This window comes from Centropristis striata, chromosome 22 (assembly GCF_030273125.1).
Source record: "Centropristis striata isolate RG_2023a ecotype Rhode Island chromosome 22, C.striata_1.0, whole genome shotgun sequence".
Classification (NCBI taxonomy): domain Eukaryota; kingdom Metazoa; phylum Chordata; class Actinopteri; order Perciformes; family Serranidae; genus Centropristis; species Centropristis striata.
Window position 1 is genome coordinate 412,295 of NC_081538.1, and position 14,904 is coordinate 427,198.

The following is a 14,904-nucleotide window of genomic DNA, read 5'->3' on the forward strand; positions in this document are numbered from 1 at the left end:
AAAAGCATTCAATTCATAAAGTGAAAGTAAAGTACAGGTAATAAAAAGTGCAGCAGAGATCCTTTAAAAGTGTAAAACACACACATTAAATGCATAATAGCACACAAAAGGGTAGCATAATGGCATAAAATCAGTATTAAAAAGTGCAGTGGAGAGCAAATGCACAGTTATTAAAATGCTCGGGTAAAGAGATGATATGTTTTATCAGCAGAGAGTCTCTGTGAAAGCCAATAAGCATATTTTACATATGTCAAGTTTTTTTGCTTTAGCCTTATTGCTTAAAGGGAAGTTACAATAACCAAAGCACAAAGACTTGATTTATTTCACCAAATCATCTTTAAAATACTGTACAAAATGGATATACATGGTTTTCTTTCAGGCCTTAATTAAAAGAAGAAAACTGCATAATCAGGACACACACACACACACACACACACACACTCAGCTGCATGTATCAGAGACTGTGACTCCCTGGAAACAGTGAGCTGAGCTGCTGTTTCCAGTGTTTTCCGTCGTGACTGGACTTTTATTCAGACCAAGGTCCACGCTCCACCTTTTCTTCTCCTCACCCACCTCGTCATGTTTCTTGTTATTCTTCTTTCAGTTCTCAGCCCTTTCTTTACACATCTGACATCTTGTTTGAGTGCCCAGTTTTATTGATTGCCACTCTTTAATTTGCTGGCTTGAAAACCTCACTGATTCTGCTGTGTCACTGACATTATGTGGTATATAAATGTGGTGTTGCAACTATAATAGCCACATCATTTACAGTAAGTGTGTGTGGAGCATCCGATTTCTCAGTTAAGCATGCATTAAAACCTGTTTAAAGTGCTCTGCAGTGTTTACTGGTTAAAAAGAAAATGAGAACAGATGATATCTCACTTCCTCCCTGCAGAGATCCTCTTCTCTTCTCTTCTCTTCTCTGTGTCTTCCTGTTACAGAGGGGCAACACTCTCACCTCTTAGTTTTATAACGGTCACAAACAAATTGAAATAAATCATATTTGCTTCCATAAACCGGTATAAATGTTAAAGCTGTGAGTGAGAGTTAAACGCCCCCTGCTGGAGCCTCCCAGCATTACATACAGCAGAGGCAAAGCGAGGAAATGTGTCTCTAATTTAATTAGACCCGCAAATCCTCGATTCTCGATTTATGGCGTCTCAAAGAACGAGCCTCTCTGTGGAGAAAAGTGCAAGTGAACATAAGCATTTAATCTCTTTTTCTATATAATTTGACAGGGACTTGAATAGGGAGGCCGTGTTGAGGATTAATGGAGCTGAATGAAGGAGCTGCCGTCAGTCTAGACTCATTGATTCTCTTTCTCCTTCCTTCATCTCCCAAATACCTTGCCTGCTGTTTGGACTTGATTTAATTCCGTGTACTTAATTTGATTTGTACATCCCATTGAATCCTAATTTAGTTTCACATTTTGGGAGCTCTGAAAGGCCAAAAGCTTGCTATATGGATCAGAAAAGCTAAGCCTCTGCTCTGTTCTCATCCCCAGATACCATGGACCAAGCTGAAGACTCATCCAATCTCTCTGGTAAGTTTCACCTCCTGCACTTGTTCTTCACAGAACCAGAACAGTTATTTTAGAGTGAATATTGTCATTTAACCCTCTGAACCCCATAACCTGCAGTTGGGTTTGAAAGACATGTTTTCTTTTTTTTTTAATCACCAAAATGATGTTATTTACCATAGACAGAAACTGTAAAAACAGAAAGATTTCTGATTTCTGAAATCTGATTTTCAAATTTCCTATGGTCCTTGAACAGATCATGTGTGACAAACATTTCCATCAGGAAAAATAACCACACCCAAGCTTAAAAATGTGATATTTCATCAAAATCATCACCAATGTACACTAAATTCTTACTGATTTGTGTTTTATAATATCATCAGACATATTAGCCACCTGAATCCTGTTGAATTCACTTATAATACATTACATGTTAAATTACATTAATCACGAGAGAGAGAGAGCAGAAAACAGTTGGAGGTGTTAAAGTCGTAGCTCCACAAACATGTAACTTTAAACCTTCACTCCACTACATCTTGAGGCAGATATTGTACTTTTTACTCCACTACATTTATCTGACAGCTTTAGTTACTTTTCAGATCAAGATTTAACATGAAAAACATGATGCAATTAGAGTGATTAGACAGTATATTAAGTAGGTAAAATTAGCCTTTATATCTTTATAAAATTAAAAAGCAGCTAACATAAATGCATCAATAATAATCCAATAATATATTTGTAATATATAAAACAATCTGAGTGGATCAATTCTGCATAAAGAGAACTTTCACTTTTGCTACTTAAAATACATTTTGATGCTGGTACTTTTGTACTTTTTCTTAAAAGAAAATTTTGGCTGCAGGACTTTTACTTGTAGTGGAGTCATTCTGCAGTGTGGTATTAGTACACAGTACTGCCACATGCCATCACACTGTACAATAACAGATAATAACCTGGTTCATTACATACTGTCTATGCACTTTATGTGTTCTTTATGCACACTGTTCATTGCACCTTATTTGTTTCACAGCACCAACATTTTTATACTGCATATTCATATTTATTCTGCACTGGAATTCTATTCTACTCCTTAATACATACTCCTTCTTTAGACACTTTATATTTTATTGTATTTTTATTGTATTTTTGTATTTTATTGCTTGAAGTATGCCTAGGTTGTTCTTTTTATTTAATTGTGTTGTTATTGTCTCTGTGTGTAATGCTGCTGCTACACTGTAATCTCCCAGCTTGGGATAAATAAAGTCTATCTATCTATCTATCTAGCTATCTAGCTAGCTAGCTAGTACTTTCACTTTAGTAAGGGATCTGAATACGTTTCCACCACTGCAAACATCCCGTCTGCAGCTGCACCATTGGAGACAAAGCTTTGTTATTATCACTCCCAGTCTCCAGCTAGACACCATCCTCTCCTGTTCATCATCTGAGACTCCACAGAGTTGTTGTTGTTGTTGTTGTTGTTGTTGTTGATGGTGTAGCTGTGGTAGCTGTGAACTGGTGGGATTGTATCCTCTGCTGTAGTTGGAGAGGATTATTTGACATTTCATTGATATGTCCTGTTCAGACAGACCTGTATATCTTCCTCCAGCAGCAGAATCTCTCTCTGACCTTCTTCCTGCAGCCTTCAGCTGCTGGTGATTCTCCCTCAGCTCCTCAGGCCTCTCCAGGCTTCATCAGAGGCCATTTTCTGCCTCATGACACCAGGGTTTAGCTGCAGCGTGCTGTGTGTGTGTGTGTGTGTGTGTGTCATGGCTGCTCTTGGCTGAGCAGGGCGCAGGTGTCAGCTTGGCTCTGGGCCTGCTGGTCCCAGTCCCCTGGTGGCTGTAAGTCCCAGTGCAGGCTGCTGGAAACAACCACACCAGGGAAACATACGCTCCGTTTACTAACGCTCGACTCCACTAAACCTGCATGTTCCTCATGGTCCTCAGGTCTGGTATATAAACTTCCAGCGCCTGGTGTTTCATTAGCATTTATATGCTACAACAAACACCTTTATAGCCTGATTATCAGGACTACATAACACAAGGGTGTTATATTAAAATGTAGCACATTGTTGAATCTGCTATTAGTCACTTTACTGCAGAACACAATGTTATCACACCACAAACAGAAGCTAGAAATATTATACAACTGTGGTAAGAGAGTAGTGCCTGGAGGGATGGAAGCTTGTTGTGTCTGGAGGTTTATTATGGAGTTTATTATGGAGATTAGCGACGGCATTATTCACAGCATTATTTGATGGTGTTTTATCTGCTGTTGGCTGCAGCTTGTGTGTAAATTAACAACATGTAGGCGGCTTCCAGTCAGGCTGAGCAGACTGAATCACAAGCATCTGTCCCAAATCTTCTCTGGTTTGTCCTGAAAATGAACCCTTATTGTAACAGAGATGTAACTAAAACAGGGGCTGTCTTGTCTCAATTTAACTCTAATATAAAACTGCTGACCCAGAAGGCTAAAAATGACAAATGCTGCTCTGAACATATTACGTCGTTTTGGAGCGCTGCCATATTGTCATAAATAATTAATAACATAGCAGAGATACTGCTGTCACCAGAATAAAGACGACTTTAATTTCAAATGGCAGTTAAATCATAAAGTACTCTACATTATTTAGTGGCTCAATTGTTTTTTACTTGAATCTGTGAAAAGATTTTGATCTAATTACTTATACTGGCTACCATTCTTTTTTTCTAGTTATTAAAAATGTCCTGTTAATTTCTGTAGTTTTATGTGTTTTCACTATGACACCGATTAGTTATCAGGAACTGTTGATGTCATTTAAGCTGCTGGAAACTAGACGATGGTTTTTCAAATGGAAAGTTCTGCAGCAGCCCAATAATGTTCCTGTGAATGTTGGCGTACTATCAGGGTTCTCTCTGGATTTCTCTGATACAAAACTTTGCAGAAGCTGGAAAATGTGCAGCAGACAGAGAACATAGTGTGAAATCATGGTGATTTAAACTCAACATCCCATCAGATCAGCTTCTGATCCATGCTGGGTCAAAGCTGCTAGCTCTTTGCTTCCTGCGCTGATTGTTAAATATTAAAAAGAATAAAAGAAGTTCATTTTTACTTATCAGGCTTCCATTTTCCAGCCACTGACCTTCACTTCCCTCCTGCTGCTGGTTGGTTAAGATAGTGTTGGAGACACTGACAGTCTAGTAAATGTCCTCATACTGAGTTAATGTCCTGCTATAAAGATATTAAAATGCTTTATTATCATCTTTCACCTCTCTCTGCCCCCCTCTGTCTTCAGCTTCTTTTTAAATTAAATACTGGTTGTCATTTAACCCATTGAGGCCTGACAAACCACTGGGCGATTTTAAAATAAGCCTCTAATTTTCTGGAAATTCTGGAAAAATTCTGGAAAAAAGTGTCAACTCTTCTACTAAATAATAGATTTTTCAGCCTCTGTAGCAGATAGAAATGAAATTCAAAAAGTATTTGAGAGCTTATACAAATACTACAAAACGACGTGTCCGCTGTCCAGGCTTCAATGGGTTAAGATGTTTTAATCATAGTCGAGGCAGATATTCCCCAACATTAAATAGTGACACTTATAGAGACTACTGAGTCCTATTTATCTGTGAAACTTAAACTAACAGGTTCCATTACAAACACATCGAACAAGAACACTTCATGCTCTCTTCATGGAATTGTTGCATGAAGAAAGTTCTGGTTGGTTGTAAAGTTAAACCTGTTAAACCTGTTGAACTGTCTTGCAGACGCTGGATAAAGTGGTGATGGAGATGAGCACCTGTGATGAGCCACGCCCCCCCAACGGCCCGTCGCCCATAGCAACCGCATCCGGACAAAGGTGAGAAGAAACTGGTTGTTTCTGTCATGCTTCTTGTGAGAATGTCTTTTATCTGCCCAGACTGAAAGAATTTGGTTTACAGTCCTTTGAAACAGTTTAAATGTAACATGTGAACACATTTATTTTAATCAGTGAAATGTATTTTATAAACAAACTGTTTCTGTGTTTGTTCTAATTTAGGGAAGAGAATTGAACTCCGTACAGTAATGATGGACTAACTGCAAGATTAATTCAGATAGCTAAATGAGATGTTAAATATGGAATTTGTAATTTCATGCTTCTATGGATCTCTCAATCAAAACAATAACAAAACAGCTTCTCCAGTTATAATTCCTCCAGTGTTCATCATTCAGGAGATTTTAAACAGGAGCCAAATTATCAGCAGAAAACAAATGGACTGGGTGATTAAACTGACTAAAACAATGAATAAAGCAGTTTCTCTTTAAAAATCTGTGTAGTTTTAAATGCTGCTTGGCTGCAGCTGCGTTTGCTGAACTAATTATCTGATAAGTTAAGATCCAGGCGTTCAAGAGGTTTTTACCAGGAGCAGAATTATCTGCAGAGTTCTCCTCCTCTCCAAAACAAACTGATTAGGTGATTTAAAGTTTAAACCAATGAGAACCATAAATATAGCAGGTTTATGTTAAAAATCTGTATTTCCCCTTTGCTATTTGGCTCACTGGAGGAAGGGCTTCAGCCTGCTCAGCTTCTTTCTCTGATAACTAAAATCCTTTATCCGGTTAAAATATAAAGTTACCTACCTAGAAAAAGATCTAAAAAGTGTCTTATAAAACTGTGATATATTAAACATCATTGCAAACATTTGTGATAATGCAAGAACACAGGTACTGTGTGCCTTTAATCAATCTGTGTCCATGTATTTGAACCAAGGTTATTATAGTTAACGAAAACTAACAAAATAACGAAAACTAGAATTGAAAAAACATTTTCGTTAACTGAAATAAAAATAAAAACGGGAGTTTTTAAAAAAACGATAACTAACTGAAACTGTATTTTGTGGTTACAAAACTAACTAAAACTAACTAAAATTATAGTGAAAATGTCCTTCGTTTTCGTCTTTGACAACTTTTTTCATCCGTAAACCTTTTTGGTTGATATGAAATCTATTTCATCCATCTGGTTTTATGACTTAGTAAACTTATTGGGGCTGAGATGGATCAGACAAAGGAAATAAAGGAAACATTTATTGTGACCTTATTGAATCTGGACCCAACAAATACCCCATTACAAAACAACTACAACTAATAAAACTAAACTAAAACTAAGCATTTTCCAAAAAATAAAACTAATCAAAACTAGCAAACTCACTCTAAAAACTAACTAAAACTAACTGAATTTGAAAACAAAAATTGACAACGAAATTAAAACTAAAACTGATGAAAAATCCCAAACTATTATAACCTTGATTTGAACTTCCAGTCCAGGCTAGTAACAACAAACTGCACCTGCTGCTGATCACCATTGTTTACCTGACTCTCTCTCCACCTGTCTGTCTCCGTCTCACCTGCAGTGAATATGGCTTCGCTGAGAAGGTGGTGGAGGGGATGTCTCTGTCCATCAACTCCATCGTGATCCGGATCAGTGCCAAGGCCTTCAACGCCTCCTTTGAGCTGTCCCAGCTGCAGGTCTACAGCGTCAACACCAGCTGGAGCATCAGCGACCTGCGCTTCACCCGCATCCAGGACCCCCAGAGGGGCGAGGTAGCCTCTCTTTAGTTATTGATTTAGTCCTTTATTTTGAAAGGTAACCAGGATGTCGGGTCACATGTTGGGTGTGTGTGTGTTCCAGATCCTGACCTTCAAAGAGATCAGCTGGCAGATGATCCGCATCGAGGCGGACGCCATCCAGAGCGCCGAACACGAGATGCTGAGCGCCCCGATCCGCCTCATTACCAACCAGTCCAAGATCAGGGTCACGCTGAAGAGACGGGTCAGACACACACACACACACACACACACACACACACACACACACACACACACACACACACACACACACACACACACACACACACACACACAGAGTCACGCTGAAGAGACGGGTCAGACACACACACACACACACACACACACACACACACACACACACACACACACACACACACACACACACACACACAGATACAGAGTCACGCTGAAGAGACGGGTCAGACACACACACACACACACACACATACACACACACACACACACACACAGATACAGAGTCACGCTGAAGAGACGGGTCAGACACACACACACACACACACACATACACACACACACACACACACACACACACACACACACACACACACACACACACACACACAGAGATACAGACACACACACACACACACACACACACAGATACAGAGTCACGCTGAAGAGACGGGTCAGACACACACACACACACACTCAGACACTCAGACACACACACACACAGATACAGAGTCACGCTGAAGAGACGGGTCAGACACACACACACACACACACACATACACACACACACACACACACACACACACACACACACACACACACACACACACAGAGATACAGACACACACACACACACACACACACACACACACACACACACAGAGTCACGCTGAAGAGACGGGTCAGACACACACACACACAGACAGACAGACAGACAGACAGACAGACAGACAGACAGACAGACAGACATGCACACACACACACACACAGAGTCGATGCATCCTTTTTTTATTTTTTATTGCTTTTAAAGACAGAACAAGTACAGCAGTCCGATAAAATTAAAAGTACATTGCAATCAAATTGAAAATAATAGTAATAAAGAAATAAATAGAAAAAACAAACAAACAAACAAACAAAAAAGGAAAAATTAAAAATAAAAAGGGACCAGGCGACAACCCCCCCCCCCCCAACTTGGATCTCTATAAAACTCTTACAGGACATGAGAGACCATGTTCAAGTAATGCAAATAAAAATATTGATTACAGCAATTCCTTGATCTTATCTGCTTGTTTGCCTGCTAGAATAGTATCTGCTCCAGCACCGTGCATTCTTGACACTGAAAGCTAGTCAATGCATCCTTTTAAAAATGAATCACTGTATGTAGTTTGATGGAGCGGGCTGTAAACCCATCCTGCTCTGTGCAGCAGCATCTTCCCCTCTGTGAACAATAATCCCTCTGTGAGGCCTGACAGGCTGCAGGGCCAACAGCAGTGATTCATCAAACAGCTAGTGTGCCTTTAAACAGAAAACACTACTAATGTCTTGTTTTGGAGATGTGGTGATTAAATATAATGCGGCGTGGAGAGCACAAAGACTGTTTGTGTGAGGTCTGTGGGAGTAATTAACCCCATTTGTTTCTAACACTGCTGCATACAGTGTTTATTACACTAAACTCTGCTGTCAGTGCGGTTATAAATTATTGCATGAAGGAATGTTCTGTTCCTGATTAACCTGATACAGAATATGTAATTCAGGTGTTCAGAATCAGGAAGAAGCACTTCCATAAATGATCTTTACCCAGACCGGTTATAAACTGAACACCTCTCACAATAAGAGAATTCCCTGTTAGTGTCGTGTTACATTAATGGATCTCAGCTGCCTCCGCCTGCATAATGCATGGTGCTCCAACACTCTGCTCTCTGCAGATTAAGGACTGTAACGTGGTGGCCTCCAAGCTGATCCTGATCCTGGACGACCTGCTGTGGGTGCTGACCGACTCCCAGCTGAAGGCCATGGTGCAGTACGCCAAGTCCCTCAGCGAAGCCATGGAGAAGTCTGCTCAGCAGAGGAAGAGCATGGCCACGGAGGACCAGGTACACATGACAGATACACATTTACACTTCATCCGTATACTGAGGACAACTTTCAACACAAAATAAAACAACCAACAGCTGTGTGTCACTGGCAGAAACATAGAGTGCTGCTAATCTAATCTACAGCTCTGTGACTCTTCCCCGAGGAGGAGCGGCAGTTTTTCCTCATCTGACCATTTAAAAAAAACTTTTTTGACGGATTCACATTTTTGGAAATATGTTTCTCTAATTAGTTCATATTTTTTACATTTGGTGAGGAAGTGTAGCTCTGTCTCAGGCTGACTGTCTCTGTCTGTCCCAGTTTCTGCTTCATAAACACATAAATAATAACAGAATGTACATTAACCTCCCACACACATTCACACCTCTCCAGGTCGCACAAACCTTCCAGTGGTCAGTTTGGTTTCTGTAGTTTGGTCTTTGTTTGCCATCTGCTGGAAGAATCAAGTACTGCACGACTCAGCTGTCTGTTACAGTGGCAGCTGTTTTAGTCTTTAGATATAAATGCTTATTAGTTTTAGTTGTATTTTATTAATTTTTGTCCTCCATAGTTGTGGTCTGACTCTTTTTATTTTGTTTGATTTTTTGTGTATGAATACAGAATTACACATAGTGCTTTTACAACAATTCAAATCCTTCATAATACAGAACAAACCAGATATAAAGTGGTGCTACTTTCTCATTGATCCTTTCAATTATTGTTCCAGGCCCACTCTATGACTCTATGACTCCTTTATTTATATATATATATATATATATATATATATATATATATATATATATATATAACCCTAACCTATATATGTTAGGGTTCCTCCCGTGTTGTTCAAAGATGTTATATTTAACCATTAAGGCTGGGTTAGTTTTGGCTATAAGTGGTCCCTTTGTCCCTTTTCATCCAGTTTCCTCATGTTTCTATTAGTGTCTCTCTCCTGTATTTCATTATCTGATGGTGAACCCAGATACATAATCCCGAGGTCCTTATTGATCTTATAATGCAGAATTTCTCCCAAAGTCTGAGTGACTTCATCCCAAAAGGATTGTATCTTACTACACGACCATAAAATATGAGTATGAGTGGCATTTCCATGTCCACACTGGCTCCAACATGGCTGCCTTGTTCCTGGGTATTTGCTTGTTATGTGAGTGTGTGGTCTAGTTTTAATGGATGAGAACTGGAAAAGTTTTAGTCCAGTTTTGGTCGACAAACAGTAATTACATATTAGTCACCTTTTAATTTGCTTTCTTCAATCGTCTCTTTTTTTTAGTCCTGTTCCTGTGTCAAATGTCCTTTCTTTCTTTGACAAATTAAACATTTTAGTTAATCTAGTTGAGTAAAGATCAATAATTATGTCATTTTAGTCAAACTGATTTCAAATAAAATTTTATCTCATCATTAACTGGTAAAAAACACAAGCTGACTGATTAAGAATGCAGCTTTGTTTGGAGTCAGTTGCTCCGAGTCCTTTTCAGTGATACAATCAAGTCTGCACCGCCCAGTATGCAAAAATATGCATTAATCATAATCATTAAAAGCCGAAAACATGAAAACAAAAAAAAACAACAACTTGATAACGACTGAATACAACAACATCCCATAAAAACTGACAAACTTCCATCACAAGCAGCATCTTAACCTCCACCACTGCTCACCTGTCCAGGAGTCGTCGGCCCCGCCCTCGGCCCAGCAGGTTCGCACCCAGCAGGCGTCCTCCGCAGCGGACCAGAGCGCCTCCATGGCCAAACTGTTCAGCGCCTACGACGTCTGTGAGACGTCTCACCACCTGCAGATCACTCACCTCGACCTGCACATCTGTGACGACATCCACGCCAAGGACAAAGGTACACAGAGTTACATGAGCTGCACATTATAGTATTCATTTATCTCCATGCAGATACATGACGTACACATGACATATACATGACATATACATGACATATACATGACGTATACATGACATACATGACGTATACATGACGTATACACTACTGGTCAAAAGTTTTAGAACACACCAACTTTTCCAGAATTTAATTGAAAATAATGCAGTTTAATGTCTCAGTGTACTCTGAAATTAATGCACATTTGCAACATTTAAAATTCTTTATTGAGCATGATAGTGTTTTGAAAGTAAGAAAAAGATTCAAAATCACATTTTATGTTGGACTAAAGGACTAAAAAAAGACACAAAATGACAAAAAAAAGATACAAAATTACAAAAAAAAGACACCAAAAGACTTAAAACAGACACAAAATGACCAAAAAAAGACACAAAATGACTTACAAAGACATGAAAAGAATTCAAAAATGGACAAAATAGCCCAAGACTCCATAGAGTTAAGTTGTTAACCCATTTCTTGTTCCCTGAAAAAGGCCTACTTGTATAATTCTGAAATGTACATTATTTTCCAGTTTTGGTTCAGCTTACCTTTTTTTATTTACCTCTGGCAGTTCACCACTTACCTTTGGACCCTTTCAAGCTGTTCATTTGACTTGAACTGCTTGAATTTCAATAAAAAACTGGAAAAATTGGGGTGTTCTAAAACTTTTGACCGGTAGTGTATATGTGCTGCACATTATAGCATACAGTTATCTCCATGCATATACATGACGTATACATGTGCTGTCAGCTACAGAACATTGAGATGTTTTCCTTCAGTATATAACTGATTCTGTCTCTGTTCCCTGTGTGCAGTGATCAATAAGAGGATAACGGGTGGAGCCATGCAGCTTTCCTTCAGCACCATCACTCTGGACTACTACCCGTTCCATAGAGCCGGTATGAGCTGCACATATTAACTATTAACTATTAAATAATGCTTCCTGCATCTCCTCTATAAACTCACGAGCATCCATCTGCAGGAGTCAGTGCTGTCATGTCACATCCAACAGATTTAGAGCAGCAGCAAGTTATGATTCTCAGGACTTCTCCTCTGAGAGTTGAGGTTATTTTCTCCGTTCCTCACTTTATTGACAAAGAGTCTGGTCTTATTTTTTATCTCCAGAGTTTTTTATGTTGGTGTCTACCTTGTTTTTTGTTTTACTCTTTATGCATTTGTGTTCGATTCGTATCCTTAAATGTTTTCCACATTGTCTTGCTGACATTTTTTGTTGTTGTTACTGTTGTTTTTATACTTTATTTTGGATTTCAAATGCACTATAAAAGTTCTAAAGGTCGTTTCGTTCCCTGTCTCCAAATAAAACATCTCAACACTGTGTTGCAGTTTAAGGAAAATAATGTTTTACTATAAAACAGTGACCTTCAACTGAAGCAATATAATTCAGGCTGAACCAAAAAAATAAACAAAAGAATCTGTCGGCCCTAAAGTGCTGCCTCACCCCGAAACCAAACAAACAAACAAACAAACAGACATTTACTGAAGCTGACTCTCTGAGATTCAGCCGAAACATGAGAAATGGTACAAAAACATCAAACCTCACACCTACTAATCGCTTTAGAGCCATTTAAAAACAACAGTATTTAAGTCTTCTAGGTACTAAGTTCACACAGATATTTACAAAGCTAAGCAGCCACTAGACCCAACACAATATCACACACAGAACAGACGTTTGAACAGACGTTTGAAAGGTTGAGGACAGATTCAGGCTGCTGTCAGACTGATGAAAACATTTTTAAAAGTCAGGATGAACCTCAGGCCAAACCCACGAACCAGCCAGTCAGAGAGAAGCACCTATCATCATTATTATAATAATAATAATAATATAATAATGATAATAATAACATGACCTCACAGAGCACAAACTCTCACACAAAACACAAAAACGCATTTCAAAACCTGGCCTGGCTCGTCACACCAACGTAGAATCATTGCAGTTATTATTAGTTATTATAACAGAACATAAAAGCCTTGACTTGGGATATTTAAAGTAATTGCATCAAAGGATTATACGAAGAATTGTTATAATAAGTAATACAAAAACAAGTAAGCACATAGAAAAGACAGAAGGAAATTAAAGTATGATTAAAAGAACAGTTTATTTGAAGGGGCATGCATAAGACTGACATGACACCTGTCATTAAGATGAAGGAGGCTTCATGCATGCTTATGAATGTCCTCATTGAGTGCTATTCGGTCAGTTATGTCACCTTTAATGCAAAGTTGACATTGTTTGGGATGGCTTAAACTATCACAGCAAAGAAAAAAAGTGGAAAACTCCTCCCAATAATGTATAAGCATACATAAGTTGTTGACTAATGTATTTATAAATCAGTCTCATAATGTGTATAACTTCTTCCTGACTTCCTGTTTGAACATTCATGATCACAAATGTTGAAAAAACTTATTTTAAGGAACAAGTGATCCTCTTTGTTCTTGTTTTTTCCCACAAAGTACAAAATGTACATGTACATGAATATGTTTGAGGAAGAATCCTGTGATCTCAAACAATGTCAACTTTGCATTAAAGGTGACATAATGTACCAAATGACATTCAATGACAACCTTCATAAGCATGAATAAAGCCTCTCCATCTTAATGACAGATGTCCTTCAAATAAAGTGCTACCAAGAAAAGTAACTTTTTAAGCAGAACAAAGATGTCTGGATGCTCTGTGATGAAATAAAGTTCACTACAAAACCCAGCAGATGATGGACGTCCACCTCACCTGTTCCACTGTTTCCTCTCTCACCTGTGCAGGTGACAGCTGCCTGCACTGGATGCACTACAGCGAGGCGACTAAGACCAGAGAGGGCTGGGCCCGCAGCCTGCTGGACGAGTTCAAGGCCAACGTGGAGATGTTGAAGAGCACGGTCCGGGACCAGCAGGGCCCGGCTCCGGCTCAGAGCTCCCCCCAGCACGGTAACCTCCCAGCCTCAGGTGTTTATGTTCATATATCACACACACACACACACACAGATCATCCTGTGGGTTTCTGTCCTCCAGTGTCCCTTAGGGACGAGGAGTTTGGGCCTGTAGCGGGTCAGGAGAGAGCAGGAGCAGGAGTAGGAGCAGGAGCAGGAGTAGGGCTTAGGGAGGCAGAAGGAGGACTCTCTCAGCCTCCGGCCCAGTGCTGCTGGTGCTTAGAGCCAGGTACGCCAGGTGTGTGTGCGCACAGCTGGCTGCGGTGATACACACCTTTAGTAATGCTCTCTGACTGGAGGACTGATTGATCTGTTTGTCTTCCACCTCTATTGTTCTCTGTTCTGTCCTTCCACCTGTCTGTCTTTCTCTCCAGGTAAGATCAACACCTCCTCCACCTCCTTCAGCCCCCCTCCCCCCCACAGCCCCAAGACCCAGCTCATGTCCAGCTCTGTTGTTCTCAGGATGGCCGACTTCAGCATCTACCAGGTCAACACACACTCATTCATGTCTAGCAGGCATGTCCAGACTATTCCACAAAGGGCCGTGTGGCTGCAGGTTTTGGTTCCAACCAGCAGCACACCAGACTGGACTCAGTTAATCAGCTGATCTCAGTCTTCACTAGGGCTGCAACTAATGACTATTTTAATAGTCGACTAGTCACCGACTATTGAAACGATTAGTCGACTAATCGGATAATTATTATTTTTTTCTTAAATTTAGCATGAAGTTGCTTTAAATATGTGGCAAATGATAATAAACACAAGAAAGATGGGTACATAAATGAAAAATGCATCTTTTATTCAACCATCCAGCTGCTGATTCATACAAAAAATAAATAAACCTCTGTCCATTTTTTCTGGACAGGAAAATGTGTTTTATAAAACTGTATTTCTGCCCCATCAAGTGGGTGGAACT

The 14,904-nt window shown here is 39.5% G+C and overlaps 1 protein-coding gene across 5 annotated transcripts in view; it reads left to right on the forward strand.

Moving 5' to 3' along the window:
* bltp3b (bridge-like lipid transfer protein family member 3B) overlaps positions 1-14,904 on the forward strand; it is a 54,055-nt gene that overhangs the window by 12,732 nt on the left and 26,419 nt on the right. For 4 of the 5 annotated variants that reach the window (XM_059325745.1, XM_059325746.1, XM_059325747.1 and 1 more), the window contains exons 3-11: positions 1,505-1,543; positions 5,263-5,354; positions 6,886-7,075; positions 7,164-7,304; positions 9,001-9,168; positions 10,830-11,010; positions 11,862-11,945; positions 13,825-13,986; positions 14,363-14,475. In XM_059325745.1, coding sequence (XP_059181728.1) covers positions 1,505-1,543; positions 5,263-5,354; positions 6,886-7,075; positions 7,164-7,304; positions 9,001-9,168; positions 10,830-11,010; positions 11,862-11,945; positions 13,825-13,986; positions 14,363-14,475 — 1,170 coding nt within the window. Of the gene's footprint in view, positions 1-1,504; positions 1,544-5,262; positions 5,355-6,885; positions 7,076-7,163; positions 7,305-9,000; positions 9,169-10,829; positions 11,011-11,861; positions 11,946-13,824; positions 13,987-14,070; positions 14,218-14,362; positions 14,476-14,904 lie in introns of all 5 variants that reach the window. The other variant, XM_059325749.1, reaches the window with a different exon arrangement.